A 17654-nucleotide genomic window follows, 5' to 3' on the forward strand; every position below is an offset into this window, starting at 1 on the left:
ATGTGTTTTTTGAATCCCATTTAGCAACATCCCATTTGAGGGATGAATAATTGGTAACTGATTTTTACAATCAATTTAAACATCTGTTGGAATTTTCTTTGAATATCTAATTGTATAATTGTGTTTAATGATACAGAAACACAATCAATTTGAATTGCAGCATCACATCAGCTGCGTTGTTGCATGAAAAGCAGAGTGAAGATGGAAAAGGATTAACACTATCCCCGCTAATAATGCGTGTGTTATTCTTGAATATTTAGTGATTATTCACTGCACATATAAGCATCATACTCTTCTGCACTTTTTTGTGTTATAAACGTAAGAGTGTACCGTGTTGACGGCTCTTTCTGATGTCAGGATGGGGGGACAGTAACTTGCTTACTGTGCATATGCAAATTTAATTATACGCTCCTGGTGTTTTAAAGCTCTCATGTTTCTGCACATGTTCAGAACGTCACAACTTAATGTTTTCTGGCGATTTTGAAGGAATCATTCTTAATAACAAGAAGATAAGACAGCATTGCCTTAAAATGAGTTAGCACACTGGCAAAAACACTTCCAAACATGACTTTTTTTTATTTTCACACAGTTCCTCCCACAAATGTCTCTCTGTGCTTGTTAACCTGCCTTTGTGTGCACTGTGCGAGAGGAGAGGCCGTGCATCCGGTGACTGAGTTTGTTTAATTTTAACTGTAGATTAACATATCACCACAATGTACTTTGCTCTCAGACTGCTAGTTTACTTTAAGGAAGTAAACTAGCAGTCTGAGAGCTGCTATTTTACTACTAACTATCTGCTTTTTGATAAAGCAGATAGTTAGTTAGGGCTGGGTCATGTGACCCTGAAGCCTAGGTTGCTGGGGATTTTCCATTATGCCCTGTTTCTTTTTCACTCACTACATGCTGAAACAGCAATCATTTAATCATTAGTTATTATTAAGCTCTGGCTCTCTTCCACAGCATCTCTTTGTCCTGCTTCTCTCAACTCACCCCCAACTGGTCTCAGCAGATGGCTACCCCTCTCTGAGCCTGGTTCTGCCGGTGGTTTCTTCCTGTTAAAGGAGAGTTTTTCCTTTCCACTGTTGCCAAGTGCTTGCTCATAGGGGGTCATTTAAACTGTTGAGGTTTTCTCTGTATTTTTGTAGGGCCTTGCAGTACAAAGTGCTTTAAGGCACTTTTGTTATTTAGCACTATATAAATAAAATTGAAATTGTACTCTTTTCATAACAGTGTCATGTATATACATTTGGTAATCAAAGACATTGAATGCTTGTTACACCACGTGTTTTCTCACTGCCTCACGATTTACCTAGTTGTAAAGTCCGTCTGGACTTTATGGGGGAAGAACTCCGCTCAGGGGCTTCTAGCCTGGACTGGACACGTGGATTGAGCGACACCTGGCGGTGGACACAAAAAACAACAACAAACTGAAACCAGCAAGAAGCGGAAGCGTCAGGTTTGTCCTTTCCGACTTTCTGTAAAGCGGCGTCAACATGTCGGCCCCCTTGACAGTAAGTTACCCTTCAAATTTCGACTTATTACTGCGTTAAGCTGACTAAATTACATGTTGTACGTAAGGCAGGGCCGGCAGGTTTAAAGCGCATGGTGTTATTAGGATTTTGCAAGGTAGCTGAACCATATAAATACGATAAGAGTAACGTTAGCTAATGTTAGAAAAGACCTGTGGTTGAATGTGTGTGAGAGACACACGTTTTTATATAACCTAACTCTAACATTTATACGTAATTATGGCAAAATCTCCGTGACTGAATGAAAAACAAAAACCACACAGTTAACAGACAGTGACACAGTTAACTGTCATTGATTCTCTACTTAGGTTTAAATTGACAGTAGTCACTGTTCATATCCTCCATCCCATTTCCTGTCTCTGTGCACAGTATCTACACAGATGTTGCCAGCGGTCAGTTCTCCTCGTTGTTGCTAGGCGACAGTGGAGCACCAGCTCAGCATCTCCTCCTCCTCTGCACAGGAGACTCCTCCTGTTCCTCACCCAGCGTTTCTATGATATAGAGATGCTCCTCAGGTGGAGGTCTCAGGCAAAAAGGAGCCAGCTTCAAAAGAAAAATGTGTAGGACTCATTTTGGGAGTTTTTAACATGATGATGCATCTGTTCCTGCTCCTGCTGCTCTCTGTTGTTTGGTGAAAATTGCTGACTTTTCTGCTACTTTTACTTTCTTCCAGCTACTATAGCTACACACAGAGGTTTTATGGGCCAGACATAGCATCAGCGTATTACATCTTGAGTCTGAAGGGAGGATTTAGGTAAGTGCCTTGTTCCCTTGTCCCTGTAGCTATAAAACGATTGTTTACATATTTAATAACTGCCCACCAAATGCCCATCAAAACACTTCCTTCACAGAAACAGTTTATTGAGGGGAAAAAAAGAGAAAAGATTCAGATATGCCAAATTACACAGCTGGCCTGAAAATCAGTGCTAATAGCTCTTATGGAGTAATCAATCCAAATTCGAAATTTGTGGTTCAAATTATTATAGATATGTACAAATCGGGAGATGGGGATCACAGCGAGTGTCTATAGCCAACTGTGAAACATGGTGGAAGCTCTGTCATGGTTTGTGGCTGCATTCCCAGTGGTGTTGGGTCAAAGCTGATGGGTTGCATCAGATTTTGATCCAACATGCAATACATGTTGAAAGTGTCTGATTGGGAACAGCTTCATTTTTCAGCATAAGAATGATCCCAAAACACTGGCAATGCAGTAAAAACTCACAGTGAAACACTGATAGTGTTAGGGCCTCCCCAGACCCCAGACCTCAACATTAATTAAGCAGATCAATGAGACAAAGAACAGAACAAAATGCAAAACATCGAAAGAAGAACTTTTAATGTATTTTACGAAGCCTGATTTGAGTTAAGCTCTTGTCTTTGTGCTGCTGTGATCCATGATTCTCAGGTATGTCGGCCAGTCCGAGTGGTTTCGTACAAACCAGAGGGGCAAATTCAGCTGGGACTTCTTAAATCACAAAAACACACCTATAGAAGAAGCAGACATGAGCTATACCATCATTAACTACACAGGACTGGAAAATCTGGGTACTGAGCTCAAACTTAATTTTTTCACTTGCTGATGATTAGTTTCTTTGATATTCAGCAAGCAAGTCTAGTTTCTGATCTGATTTATGTCACCACAGAGAGGCAGCGATCTTTGCGGACTCTAAAATTAAAAGGCTGTCCTGAAGTGGACGACTGGTTCCTGGCTAGGCTCCATATGTTCCAGGACTCTTTGGAGGAGCTAGACATCTCACATTGTCCACGCATCACCACAGGCGGCCTGGCTGCGCTCAGGAATCTCAAGTAAATGAGCCAAAATGCATCAAAATACTAGTTAATATCACCAGTGATAGTTGTTATAATAAATACTTCTTTATTTCTTTTACTGTCTGTGCCTGCTGCAGGGGACTGAAGCATCTGAATGTCTCATCCCTACCTGGGATTTCAAATCCTGGCCTGGTCATCATCCTGCTGGAGGAAATGCTACCACAGTGCCAGATCACAGCTAATGGCTACGACCACAATCTGAGGACGGTGGAAGAAGAAGAAGAGGAGCAAATGCAAAGACAGAGGTAGCATGTGGATTGGGATGGAAATCAGAGAGGAAACAGGCAATCTCTTCTGTCTGTTCATGTGCCATCTCACTCGATACAGCCTGTGAGACATCAGAGAAATGCAGCATGGAGACGGGCAGCGGATACAACAGCGAGACAAAATTAGCAGCGCCAATATGTCTGACTTATGCAGCAGTTCACTAATCCCAGAATACACATTTTTCCTTAGAAACAGGTGGCTGCCGGGGGTCACTGACTGGTCTTTAGGCCTGCATGACTGGGATTTTGGCAATCATTTTTCTCAGTGTCTGCCATCAACCTCCAGCAACCATTTGCAACTGGTCAGGGAATGCTAATTTTTCTCGCGCAACTGGATGCCAGATGGTTGCAGATCTGCTGTTCGGGCCAACATTGTCACCATGATTGTCACTTTGACCTCAATATCAGACTTATAGTTTATGAAGTCAAATGTGATTAAACGATCACAAACCCAACAAACTGGGTTACTTTAAACCAGAATCAGTTTATAGGTATGTACACATATGTGATGTAAATCTATATGCCACCTAAACCATTTCTGTCTCAATTGTTGCTGAATGTAAATATAAGTGTAAATATAATAAAGACTGACAAAGAATAAAGAGTATGACAATTATTGTTAGCTTTACTCGTGAATTCTTGTCACATGTTTTAAAGATAGCGCAAGCGACGTCGTCACACATCACAGCATGTCTGTATGTATTTGTAATCTGCAATGCAGGAGCTTATGTGAGGAAACTAAAGCCCATAATCCAGTGTGAGCCTTGTTCTGCAGCAGTGTCAATGGACTGATGAAGACACCTATGAGAGAAGAGTGAATGTGGGTGAAGAAACTGCTGCTACTTTTGTATGTAAATATATCATCTCAAGTCATTTGGTAGCATTTATTTTGTTATGTTAGATAGTACTGGAAGCTTTATTAAAGTAATAAGTTCAAAAGTTAAGTAACAGTTCCCTGACTACATGCGTTTTTGGTGATATTTATTATAATATCAAGTAATGGGATCAGCTGTAGTGATGGGCACAGCGAGGCTTTGTGAGAGACTGAAACGGTGGAAGCAGTTGTGCGAGAATTAAAATGAGGTTTTGAACCAATCTGACACCCGCCTCCTCCTACTGACACCTACTGGCCACTTTTTTCCAGTCATCACATATATTGAAAAACAACACCAAAACTAACAAATTAATTTATAAAATAAAATATATGGAGAAAAGGCTGCTGTGTTTATTGTAATATCCACACAGGTTGGGAGGATTTGAATGTCGTCCACTTTGCAGGTAAGCTCAGTGTAAACCAGTGGATTTTGTGGAACATGATTCATCTGTGGTAGAATGAAGCGTCAATGAATGCAGCTAATTATTTCATGGGAAATGAAAATAAATAAGAGACAGCTGAAATGGTCCTCATTTACTAATTTGTGGGTGGAAAGGTCCTTACCCTGAGGATTGTTTGAGTTTGCGAGCAACGTAGTTGTCACATTTATGGCCAGTTTTCTGACCTTAAATCGTATGTTAGTAAATCAGATTCACTGATAAGTAAGGGATGTCTGTTCATGGTTCCATCGGAGTGACCAGTTGAACGGTGACCATTAAAAATTTAAATAATAATAATAAAAAAATTTCAAACAAATGCTCTGGTGGAGATCACACTCATTGTGAATTAAGAAAAAAAAGAAAAGAAAAAGGTTTATCTGATATGAAAGAAAAAGGAGCATGTGATCTGTCAGCCTGACATCTGAGATGAGAAACTAGAAATGACACCCAAGGAATATGGAAATAAAAGTATTTTGTGGTATAGACTGCAAATAATGATCAAAATGTATTATTATTATTATTATTGTTGTTGTTGTTGTTGTTTACCTGGGGGCAAATTTTTTATTCAAAAACATATAATAATTGTATAATAATATAAATTAATTTTAAAGTTCTTTTAGGGTTAAAACCAAGAAGCAGCAGTTAAGAACTTTCCATATATACCAATGCTGGTATTGGCATTGGATCGATGCTAGCATGGCAGGATTGATACTTTGTTTCTGTCCTCAAAGTTCAGTATGTAGTCCACTGCGTTTTTGGAAGTGAAGAAGAATACATCAAAATGAACTTTTATGTGTTGACTGTGACATCTTATTTTTTTTTTATTATTATTAAAAAAATAAACATTTTTTTATAGTCTATAACACATTTAAACAACAGAAGTTGATCCAAAGTACTTTCCACATTTACATTAACAAAACTGTTCCAAAATTTAAAGTTGAAAGGTGTGTTTTGTTGTGTTCACTAATTAATGTGCAAAGTATAAATTACTGTGAATTATTGGTCATTAAAATGTGTTCAGAATTTCGAAATTGATTATGATTCATCTCGTAAGTCATAACACACTGTTCCCGCTACATAAGCTGCCTTTATGGGGTAAAAGTGTCAGTATCGGTTTTGGTATGGGCAATACTGGCCCTGTCTTTACTTGGTGTTTCATCAATGGCATAGCACTTCCCACCTGTCGAAACTTGGGTGAAACACATCAAACTCTAAATTAGCCTTGGCCACATGATGTGGGTGCTTTGGTTTGAACCACACCACCGAGCAGTGTTTCGGAGTATCTGGATTCAAATATTCTTATCGAAAGTTCCGAACTGAAGGTAGGAACAGACTTTTCTTGTGAAGCTGAACACAAGAGTAAACACGGACCGCGTTTGTGACGGACAACAACAGAACAGCTAGCTGCGTGTTAGATACCTCTCATAAGTTCTTAAAATTCGGCATTTAAATCGATTGTCATCAGAACCCGTGTGGTGTAAGAGCCTCAGCAGACGGATAAATGTCTGATTCGTCAGGTAGGACTGATGTATGATAGTTAAATTTCGGTTAAACTTCGAGAATGTATCGCTGTTTCTGCGTGCTAGTGTAGCTAGCTTCAAAGCTAGGTGCATTAGTTTTACGTGAAACTGTGCGGTGAGTTTGACGTGCCGTTTTATTTTTTACATTTGTAGAACTTCCTAAATCAGAAAAAGAGGAGGAGGTCACTCCCGAACCAGAGGTGAGAATAGTAGTGTGTGTGTAGCAGTGAATGCTAGCAGCGAGGTGTGGTTAATGTCCGTCAGATTGCCATAATCCAAACAAAACCCTCATTTGTCAGTGTCTGAGACGGGAAGAGATGATAAAGCTGTTAGGCAATATTTCAGTGCAGTGTAGATAAATGTGATATGCTTGTAAATGTTAGTATTGTTTCCTATGCAGGAACAATCCGACGACAGCAGTGAAGACGAGGCTGCAGGAGACACAGACAGTACGTGAACATACAGACACGGGATTTATAACGTCTGTATTTTCCATTTCACTCTTACTTTACTGCTTACATCCAGTGATCGGACTGGTTCTCTGTTGAATATATTTCTGCTGTTAGCTTGACCATTGTGCCAACCCAGCAGTATAAATGTACTTTTTCTTAGTAGCTAAATCCCAAGATATACTTTACTACTTGTGACTAAACTAAGTGTCAGTGTTCTCTGCATTTTCCTGCTAATGCAGTGGCTGTGCTGAGCCATGTTTTATCAGACTAGGAGCTGCCTCTTGACTGAATGTATTGATTTCTGCCTTTATCTGATTTTCCCTGTGTTCCCATCAGTGGACTTCCTGCGCAACCTCTTCTCCAGCGCGCTGGGCCTCGGTTCAGCTGAGAAAGTCCTGGATGAGCTGACTCTGGATGGAGTGGCACGATACATAAACAGCGGCAAATGTGAGTCTTTGCCCACCTCCACTCTGCCCCTCCACCGGAGTGGATCGATTTACCTCTTACGAGCCTGTTTCCACAATGCAGTTATTATTGATTGAGCGGCAAGCTTCTCTGCTTTCATGCAGGTAAAAACATCATCTGCATGGTTGGAGCAGGAATATCCACATGTGAGTATCTCTGCTTTTATATCACAGAATAAGCACTTAAATTGCTTAAAGATCATCTCTTTTATTAATAATGATTATTATAATAATCATTATGATTATGATGATTATTATTATTATTATTATTATTATATTATAATAATCATTATTATTGTTAATGAGTAACTGAACATCATTTCTCTCTACAGCTGCTGGAATCCCAGATTTTCGCTCTCCAGGAACTGGCCTGTACGCAAACCTGCAAAAATACAACTTGCCTTACCCAGAGGCTATTTTCCAGATAGATTACTTTAAGGTTTGTGAGAGATTGTTTTGGACATGCTTGAGGGATGATAGTATCTATAAAACTTTTCCCATTTACTACTCGCTTCTTAAACAACTTTGCATTTGCTAATATTGACACAAAAAACAATATATTAATTACTGTCAGCCTCGCATTCAACACATTAAACCATAACTCATATTTCAGTCAAAGAACTACAATTTTAACCTGTACTTTTTTAATGTTCATTTTCAGCTCAATTTTTTATTCTCGGACTCTACTAGAGTAGGTTCCCATGATTCACAGTTCAAAATAAGCCCCTCAGATCATCCACTATCTGAAACATATCTCTTGTAGCTTTCTTTGCCCTCCCTTTAAACCATGTTTCTTGTGATTGGCTGCCTCTGTCTTTAGCTTTGGCCATGTTTAATATGAACACCATTGTAACAGGCTAAAATAAGTAAACACATAAAAGATCAACTTCAAGGCTTTGTCTTTAACGCCTCCAAAGTCGTCTTGTGACTTTTTTGAAATTGTTATTTTAGAAAAAAATGATCTCTTTCACCGTCTCGTATCTCAGAAACATCCAGAGCCATTCTTTGCCTTGGCAAGGGAGCTTTACCCAGGACAGTTTAAGGTACAAAACACACGCTTGCTGATTATTTGTCACATGTGTTGTTATATAGAAAACTACAAACGGCCTCACAGTGTGTTCATTCTCTCATGTTGGACTTTTGCTTGTGTTTAGCCAACAATCTGTCACTATTTCATGAAGATGTTGAAAGACAAAGGCATCCTGAGACGCTGCTACACACAGGTAGGAGGAACACTTCGCATTTCACAAATGAAGTCACTATTGCTGCATTTACATTACTGCCTGTGTTCGTTCAGAATATCGACACGCTGGAGCGAGTAGCCGGGCTCGAAGGAGATGACCTAATCGAAGCTCACGGGACGTTCTACACGTCACACTGTGTCAGCTTCTGCTGCCGGAAGGAGTACAGCCTGGAGTGGATGAAAGGTGTGGTGTTTTGGGGGTTTTTTGCTTTAAATTGTTGATTTAGTCTGATTAAGAGACACTTGGAATTTTAATCTTCTCCTGCTGTCTTGTAGAGAAAATCTTTTCTGACGACATTCCCAAATGTGACAAGTGCAGCAGTTTGGTTAAACCAGGTCAGTAGATGTTCACTTGTTTAAATGTTAGTAATGTTTTAGTTTCAACCATGACTTTTAGAAAGTCTTTCTCTTCTGCTTTTTCTTGCACAGATATTGTCTTCTTTGGAGAGAACCTACCTGCCAGATTCTTCACTTCAATGAAGATGGTGAGTGGACACCAGTGGTTTGTGAACGTGCTGGCATATTTTGAGAGGATGTGATGCAGCTACTTTGTAACAGTAAATACTATTTGGGTTTTTTTTGTTAAACCTTTCAGGATTTTCCTCGTTGCGACCTTCTCATCGTTATGGGGACGTCCCTTCAGGTCCAACCATTTGCGAGTCTAGTCAGCAGGTACTGCAGCTCAACTTTCACATTCCTGTCTGAGCACAGAGACCGCTACAGTAATCATCTGGTAGTAGACCACAGTCCTGCAGGAGATTTTGTTTGAGAGCTTTTGCACTCAACCACATTTTATAATTTCATGTAGATTGCTCTGGTGAAAACTTTATTTTGTGTGTTTCTTTTTCATTTAGGGTTTCAAAAAGTTGCCCCAGACTGCTCATTAACATGGAGAAAGCAGGGCAGGTTAGCACTCACCACTTCCTTTTCCTTCTTTCTTGGATTCTTTGTGCAGGCTTGTGTTGATGTGCGTCTCTGTGCAGGTTAATCCCATGATGGGTTTGTTTGGTTTCGGAGAAGGGATGGACTTTGACTCAGACAAGGCTTACAGGTGATACTGAGACACAGCTACTCCTCTCCATAGCTTTACTCTGCCTTTGCCGTTTACTACAAACTAATATAAACAAAAGATCTTAATGACTGCAGTGTACTGCAGCTGTACCTTTACATTATACTGCACAATATAGTCAAATATAGTTTAACAGCTACTCAGGAAAATGTTTTTTGTTTTAGGATTTAGTTATTTTTCTGTGAAATGTATGCTGTAAGTTCAGACTGGTGCACAGAATAATGAACACACATCATGCAGTCCACCGTTTTACAACCAGAGGGCACCAAAGACTTATCTTTAATGAAGTCCTAAATGGAATTGGTAGATATTTTGAATATACATTTGTTTCATGCTACTTACTACATTAATGATTGAACTAATTTATAATTACGCTGTTTAGTATCTGACTTGTTAAAAAGTTTCTATGAAACTGAAAAGTCATAGAAAGTTATCAGATTCCCTTAAATCAGCGGTCCCCAACCTTTTTTGCACCACGGACCAGTTTAATGTCAGGCAATATTTTCATGGACCGGCCTTTAAGGTGTTGCGGATAAATACAACAAAATAAATGATACGACCAAGATAAAAACTGTGGTATTTTGTAACTTTTTTTAGCAGCGTCCTCTTGAAATGCCCAACAACATTGAGAGTGCCCCTTAACGCTTTCTGGTCGCTATGGTAACGCGTAAATATTTCTTCCAAAATAAGACGCACGACTACAACACGGGAAAAGACCCAGGGAAACCGAGTTAACGATAAAAACCCTGAAAACCCTAAATTTCACACCCGAGCCTCAACTCTTGCGGCCCGGTGCCAAACGACTCACAGACTGGTATCGGTCCGTGGCCCGGGGGTTGGGGATCGCTGCCTTAAATCACCAAGAAAGCTCTAGTGATAGCAGTGAGTTTAATGATGGTTATTTTTAAACTGCTTTCTTCAGTAAGGTGTCCATTGCTGCCTTATCTGCAGCTCAGTTTATAGTGTAAAAGATAAGAGGTGCTGGTGTTGTCAGTGAAATAAAAAGTTCTTTTGCGCTAACACGTTTCTGTTTATTTTCCTCTCTCTCCAGAGATGTCGCTCACATTAGTACATGTGATGATGGATGTTTGGCTCTAGCTGATCTTCTGGGATGGAAGGTAAGTTACATGTCTCCTTCCAAGGATGCTGTCCTATGTTAAATGTTTTTACGCCTATTATGTGTAAGGTTAAAACAAATAAACACTGCTCAGGAAGTGATGGGAACACTTGATCATCAAAGTATAACTTCAGGGTATCAGTCTGTCTGATTGGGAAGCGGGGAAGCAGAAACCACTGTGAATCCATTTCACCTGCTTTGGTGAAATGGATTCATGAGAGTGACAACAGTTGTACTGTAGAGGTGGCAACAAGACAACCACTAAAAAAAGTGTTTGCGTGTGGACCATTTCTCACCCTTTTTTTTTTCTGCTGCTGACTTTTTTTGATCTGGTTCTGCATTTTGCTGGTGTCCTTGTCACTGCTGTTAGGATGACAGTGTGCCTACAGTCAATTCAGATAGTCCAGCTCATAGGCACAGCCATAAGTGCTGTCACACAGATGTTTGCTGTGCCTCCCAGCACAGGGCAGTAGAAGCCAGCCTAGCAGGAGGGTCAGTGTCTGCTTCTTTGTGGGAGGAGGAACAGGAGTGCATACTCATACATATTTAACACAACTGTCAGAATCAGACTACGTTAGGGTAGCACGAGGGCCTCATGTCCTTCAGTGGGACCTTTGCTGATACTGCAGCACCATGCAGCTCGATTAACCTTTGCAAGAGAGGAAGTGGTGGGTCTGTCACTCCAGACCTGCCAGTTGAGAACCTCTGGGATGTCTTATATTAGTGGTGACCCATTTTCCTTGCAGATGAGAGCAGGATCAGACAGAGCACATGTGACAGGCATGAAAGAGTCTGGAGATGTTGTGGTGAATGATATGTGATACGACCAGCTTGGCAGAGGATCAACGATGTTCTGTGGAGGCATATCCATAGAGAGTGCTAGCCAACAGTGCTTACTACTCTTAGGTACTGAGATGAAAGTTTCATTATGCCAGCCAAGCAGATTTTGTTTTCCTCCTGGTGTAGGACAGTAGCTGTGCTCATGTAGCCAGAGTGGGTAGGCTGTTCCTGGATGATGCTGGCACTGATGGCATTAACTGGTCCTCACATGCCCCAAAACTGAGTCCAACTGAGAACCTCTGGGACATCCTATATCGGTGTATCTGAAGCAGCCAAACAGCAGCAGGAGACCCTGTTGGACGTCATTCACCATCTCATGAGGCCTTTAGAATGTTGTGGGTAGAGTACATGCATGTGGAGGCCATAAACATTACTGAGTTGATCTTATTTAAATTTTGAACTTTAGATTTTTGGTGTAATTATGCAGCCCTCAACGTGTTGATGATTTTAGTTTTTTCCTAAACAAAATCATCAATGTGTCTAAAGATTTTTAACTGCTCTTATTTATTTTATTTGTTTGTTTTTGAGCAGTAAAAACATCCTAGTGTCAAGGTAGCCTTTTTTAGATTGGCGTGAAGTTGCGGTTTTCCTGATGGAAGGGGTGTCGCAGTACAAAACAAAAAACAAACAAACAGAAAAAGCTTGTGCTGTTTGTCTTGTAGCTTTTCTTGTTGGCACCACTTTGGGCTCCATATCTCAGTGCCTCAGCTGCGTTAAAGCTCTTGATTGTTCGTTACGTCTCTCCAGGCAGAGCTGGAAGAGCTGGTGAAGAAGGAGCACACCAAGATCGACAGTCAGGATGCAAAAGAGAAGGCCAGTGAAAACAAAGGAGCTACAGCCAAGGCGAGCTCTGCATCAGCGCCACCAGAACCCAAAGCTGAGGAGTAACCAATAAAAACCACCTGCTGTGGTGATGTCACAGATTGAAGTCGACCCGGGAGTGACATCATGATACTACTCGGGGGGCGTGTTACCTGGAAGCGAGGCTGTGGTGGACTTTCTGACACCTCGGTGTTTTACACATCTGTTTTTATCAGTCATTTGCACTTTTTTTTTCAGCTTTTCACCTTTTTTTTTTTTTTTTTTTTTTTTTTAAATCAGTCTAAACTGTTTAGCGCCTTCTCTGTGGACCGGCAGATTTTATGTTGCAACAGACCCTATTGTTCATTTATCTATATTGCAGCAGCACATGGCGTGCCTATGTGCGTTGTGGTTAATGTCTCTAAAACAGGCACCATTGCACTTCACAGTGGCTCAGACGAATATGCAAACCAGCGATTGAACATTTGATATTATGTTTTTTCAAAAATTATCTTTTCTGTGAAGATAAGCGGGCTATTTTAGGTGCTGTGTTGCTTCCCTCAAGCAAAAACCTGCTGTGCTGATAACTTTCCCACTAACAAAATTAACTTCCTGATAGGTGACCGCAGTTGGGCACATGGCTCTTCTAAAATGTCTCATTTTGTAGTTTACCGTGTTTTTCATGTTCCTCTCATGTTTAATTTCTTTTTAATGATGTTAAAAAAAGCATTGTAAAAAAAAAAATGCAAAAGAAAGTCTAAACCTAAGTTAATTTTGGGGCATGGGGGGGCAGGAGAAGATCTGGTTTTATTGTAAACTTGTGAGATAATGAATTGATTTGTGGGTTTAAAAATACTTGGGTGGATGCAGTAACACTAACATCTGTACAATGTTACAGGAACCAGTGCAACCCCCTGCAATAAATTTTACCTTTTCAAAGCTGATCACTTTCACTTCTGTTAAGTCTTTCAGAGAGGAGTTGGTTAAACTGTGGTTATGTATGCTACATGGACAAGGTATAGGACCACATGCACAACACACCTACAGGCGCTGCTCAGCCATGGAAACCACTGCCATGATGCTCCTGCTGACATTAAAGCCAGAGGGGGGTTCTGCAGATGTTGAGTCTTGGTGACTTTTACACACCATCACCTCACCTCGGCAACACCGCTTTGTATACTTCATACCTGAGTTACTGTGATTCCTAAATCGTTACTGTGGCAGAATTAAGTGAGATCTTTAGAACGACTCTTTCTGTCACAAATGTTTGTGGCTAAGTGGCTTAACTTTGTACACCGGTACCAATGAGACTGAAAACACCTGAAATTAAATATTAAGATTGCAAATTCAATCAATGCTAGTATTGTTTTTTTTATGTGCTCTGCAATAATACTGTATCACACCCCAGTGTAATGGATCTAACAAACTCCATCCGGATGACAGCTTCCTTCCACAGCCTTGAGTTTTCTCTCTCTCCACTGCTGCCCTTGTCACACAGGAAAATACCGCTTTAGCCCTGCAGCCTCAGTCTACTCCAAACCCCATATGGTGTAGATTGTTTTTTGGAGCACCTACCTGCATAAATCTGCATAAGAATGAATGCTGTTTTCCCCAAACAGGCTGTTACTCTTCAACATTTTCCAACTTCTCGCAGGCTCTGCAGGCATTTCATTATAGCAAATGAATGAACGTCTTAGATTAATTAGAAGGAAACTGATTTTACAGGAGAGCTCAGAAACACTATATTTACACCAGGTACACCACACAGAGTAACCTAGGTAACGTGATAAGATTCAGTCTGCCTCATGTGCCTAATTTTGTCATACTTCAAAATATTAAAAAATCTTGTTGACAAACTTTTAAAAAGTGCACACATTTGATATATAAACTGGTCCTGTTATGATCTTGCCCTGTTTCTGTCACTATTACAGTGATGGGTGTTTTCTAACAGTTTTTTCCTGGCTCTGTATGATGTCAGAGAGAGGAGCTTGTTATGGTCACATCAGGCACACAGCATTGGTTGTGAACGTAGAAGGTCCACCTTCATTTTGCTTAAGCCTCCTGTTTACAAGAAGAAGTCGATGACAAGAAAGGTGGGTTAAAAGGAAGAGGAGGAGCCAAAACAGCTTTCTTTAGATCATAGACCAGGGATGTCAAACTCATTTTACAGTATAGGCCACATACAGTCTCGGTGTAAAGAAGTGTAATGGCATATTTAATCCCTGGAATATCTTAATATAGAATTGCCCAGACTGTCCTGTAATAATATAACAGAAATTTCTATAGTAGTTAATTACATTAGGGTAGTGTGAATGGTCCGAGGTGGGGGGGGGGGTTCATTAACAGGCAAAGATGTAAAACCTATGAAAAGTGCAAGTCTTTTGTTTGAGCTTAGGGTGTAATATCTGACACCCCTGCCATAGACAGTACACAAGGTGACTGTAGCTACCATGTTATGATCATAGATAATTCTACATTTTTAAATAATGCATGACAAAGACAACAAAACAAGCGACTGAGCTCATAAACTCACCAATAAAGTGTTCAAAGTCAAAGTCAAAGTCAACTTTATTTGTCAATTCTGCCACATGTACAGGACAGAGGTCAAGTCAGAACGCTGTTTTACCACACACCTCTACAGGACTGAAAGTCTTTTTGCAACCACAGCTATTGCTATCGAGTGGCCTTCGGATGGGACGCAGGTTTAAGTTACTTCCACACCTTCATATTTTTGAGCCGGAAGCTACCTCTATGCTTCATAATGCTGTATAAATGTACTTAACACATTTAACTCAAGCCTACAAAATCGTCTCAATGCCTCTGCGTTTTTGTCAAGTGCATGTTATTGCCATGTACTGTCATATAGGTAAATTTCAAAGGCACGTGAATATGCAATATAATGAAAGTTAATTTATGAAGTCCTCGTTTACTATATGGGTGCATATTAAAGTAAAAAAAAATTCTTCATACCAATTTGCCATAAAGTATATGAATTTGCCCAAAGCATGAACAGGTTCAATGATACTTTAACATTTGCATATGCTTGTAAGATTAATAAAGATTCATGGGAACCTTCTTTTTAGAGTCTGAGAATAAAATATGGAACTGGAAGTTCTCATCATAGGTTTATTTTTTAGGTGGCCTCATGTCAGTGCACATTAAATTACCCCAATGTAGTGGCAGATATAGTTTGTTATGACATAAACTGAATGAAATTCTGCTACCGTGCTTACAAGGCTTTACTTTGCACACTGGTATTTTCAGGTGAATACTAACATGAGCTAACGTGTGCAGTTTATTTTTAGCATTGTAGATGTGTTAACATGCAAGCATTCAATAAGAAAAAACTACTTTTGCATGACCCATTTCAGACCCGATGACAGCAGTAGATAAACATCAAGGATCTCACAAAGTCGCTTTTATTGATGATTGCATGCATTGATCTGAAAGTAACAGAATGTGCATAATCTCTGGTTCTGTAGTTGTTGTTCAACAAACTAACATCAACAATGGGGAGGAAGTTTTAATCTGGTTTTAAACTGATGGTTACCCTGTCATGGTGTTGCCAGGATATGATTTAAGCTGCAGGTGTGACAATGCTGCTTCTAAAAGTAAAACTAGAAGTCTGCTTGCCACGGAAATGGTGACCAAACAGCAACACCTCAGTCTGTGGTTTCTGCGTAAGGCTGAGATGAGGTACCATGACAGAAAATAGCCTCAGAGATGTTCAGCCCAGTCTTTACTTCCAATACTTCTGTTTTTCTAAATAAAGTTGCAAGAAAAAGTGCAACTGATTTGGAATTACCAGTATTTATACACTGGCTATTTAAAATGCAACTAACCGTGAGGTGCAAATATAAAAAACAAAACAAAAAAACAATTGTTCCATTCACACCTTGAACTTGTTATATAATCACCACAGGCTGGCAAAAGCGAGTAAACTACACTAGGTTTGCTTACTTGCACCTCCTTTAGCAGCAAAACCCTCCATCGGATGTATGTTGTAGATGCTTATGTGACTGACACAGAGGTGAAGAGGACATATTAACCACAAATGTATACTCAATCATCCAGGTAAGGAAATCCCAAAAGGTTCTGTTGTCATCTGGACGTACCAAATGAACAGAATCAACTTTTTGGAATTTACTTTTATTGATAATGGTTTATAAAATACTGTGGGGTTAGTGTGTGTGGCGAGTGAACTATTTTCAGTGTCTAAAGTAGGGCGCGCCAGACAAACTTTGAGAACCACTGGGCTGAGGTCAGGTCTGTGCTGGAAATGCCAAAACACTGCGTTTAGTGCTAGTTTTTTTCTTTTTCAGCCATCCTGTGTTTGATCCACTTTTCATACTTTGGGTTATTCTCACCAAACCTCTCCACAGCTTTATACTGTGTTCACATTCTTCTGAAGAATTCTTAATGCAATTAAAATTCATTGTTGCCTCAATGACTGCATGATTTCCATCAACCTGGGGCAACAAAGCAGCCACAAACCATGATGCTCCCTCCATCATGCTTCACAGCTAGAGTGAGGTTTTCATATTGGTGTGCTGTGCTTTCTTCCTCCGAACACAGCGTTCCTTATCGCTGGTCTACCCACAGAACAGCGTCCCGTAGCTGCGGTGGAACATTCAGACACTTCGGTAAATTTTGTAGAGCATTTTATCCTTCACGGATGAAAGCAAGATATTTCTGCAGGTATATTGCTTTTACCATTGGATTGTTTTAGGGTATCTTGTTGTGATCACTGTGAAGAACTAGTGGAAAGAAGCTCTGCCAGAGAGGAAATACAGAGTTAGCAGCAGTTCAGAAGAGGCATAGTGTTGACCGAGAAGTTTGCAAAATGTAACTGTACCTGCAACACTTGTACTGTAGATGAATGGAGTCATGGAGGGCGTCTGTGGGTAGCAGGTGGCAAGCCAAAAGCTAGCAACAGGTAGAGGGTGGGCAGGCTGGTGATCAGGTGAGTCCTCCTTCTTGACACATTACAGAGAGTGGGTGATGAGATGGCCAAGCCTAGATGGAGGTTTCCACAGGCAGCTGACAGGTGTGTTTCCAAGGAGGCAAGATTTCCAAGAGAGCTGGTAGCAGAGAGAGAGACAGGATTGAATTGAATTAAATGGAATGGAATCTTTATTTTGAACATTTACTACAGACAGATGATCATAAACAACAATAATAATAACAAAAGTGGCCTAAAGTTCACCAT

General features: G+C 40.2%; 2 protein-coding genes across 3 annotated transcripts; both read left to right on the forward strand.

Moving 5' to 3' along the window:
* Positions 1–1359: 1359 nt before the first annotated feature.
* dmac2 (distal membrane arm assembly complex 2) lies at positions 1360–4241 on the forward strand. Of its 2 annotated transcripts, none has more exons than XM_031741542.2 (6): positions 1360–1511; positions 1899–2089; positions 2203–2283; positions 2935–3074; positions 3173–3335; positions 3437–4241. In XM_031741542.2, the coding sequence occupies exons 1-6, from the start codon at positions 1494–1496 to the stop codon at positions 3606–3608; spliced, it is 765 nt and encodes a 254-aa protein (XP_031597402.1). In that variant the 5' UTR covers positions 1360–1493; the 3' UTR covers positions 3609–4241. The 2 variants fall into 2 exon arrangements, with proteins under 2 accessions (XP_031597402.1, XP_039478367.1); XM_039622433.1 differs by lacking the exon at positions 1360–1511 and adding an exon at positions 1548–1626.
* Positions 4242–6101: 1860 nt separating this feature from the next.
* On the forward strand, positions 6102–12532 carry sirt2 (sirtuin 2 (silent mating type information regulation 2, homolog) 2 (S. cerevisiae)). The gene is made up of 16 exons (XM_031741550.2): positions 6102–6456; positions 6613–6659; positions 6860–6908; positions 7248–7358; positions 7481–7522; positions 7708–7814; positions 8362–8418; positions 8530–8598; positions 8673–8802; positions 8895–8954; positions 9048–9103; positions 9214–9290; positions 9473–9524; positions 9602–9669; positions 10739–10805; positions 12392–12532. The coding sequence occupies exons 1-16, from the start codon at positions 6441–6443 to the stop codon at positions 12530–12532; spliced, it is 1149 nt and encodes a 382-aa protein (XP_031597410.1). The 5' UTR covers positions 6102–6440.
* The last annotated feature ends 5122 nt before the right edge of the window (positions 12533–17654 follow it).

Source organism: Oreochromis aureus, linkage group 14 (genome assembly GCF_013358895.1).
Source record: "Oreochromis aureus strain Israel breed Guangdong linkage group 14, ZZ_aureus, whole genome shotgun sequence".
Classification (NCBI taxonomy): Eukaryota; Metazoa; Chordata; class Actinopteri; order Cichliformes; family Cichlidae; genus Oreochromis; species Oreochromis aureus.

Bases quoted from the DNA above. Each gene is read 5' to 3' on its own strand.
- dmac2 (XM_039622433.1), top strand. From the start codon at position 1,603: ATGGTGTTATTAGGATTTTGCAAG. The intron at 2,090-2,202 runs GTAGGACTCATT...ACTTTCTTCCAG, and splicing joins CAGCTTCAAAAGAAAAATGT to CTACTATAGCTACACACAGA. The intron at 3,336-3,436 runs GTAAATGAGCCA...TGCCTGCTGCAG, and splicing joins GCTGCGCTCAGGAATCTCAA to GGGACTGAAGCATCTGAATG.
- sirt2 (XM_031741550.2), top strand. The intron at 9,104-9,213 runs GTGAGTGGACAC...TAAACCTTTCAG, and splicing joins TCTTCACTTCAATGAAGATG to GATTTTCCTCGTTGCGACCT. The intron at 9,525-9,601 runs GTTAGCACTCAC...GTCTCTGTGCAG, and splicing joins ACATGGAGAAAGCAGGGCAG to GTTAATCCCATGATGGGTTT.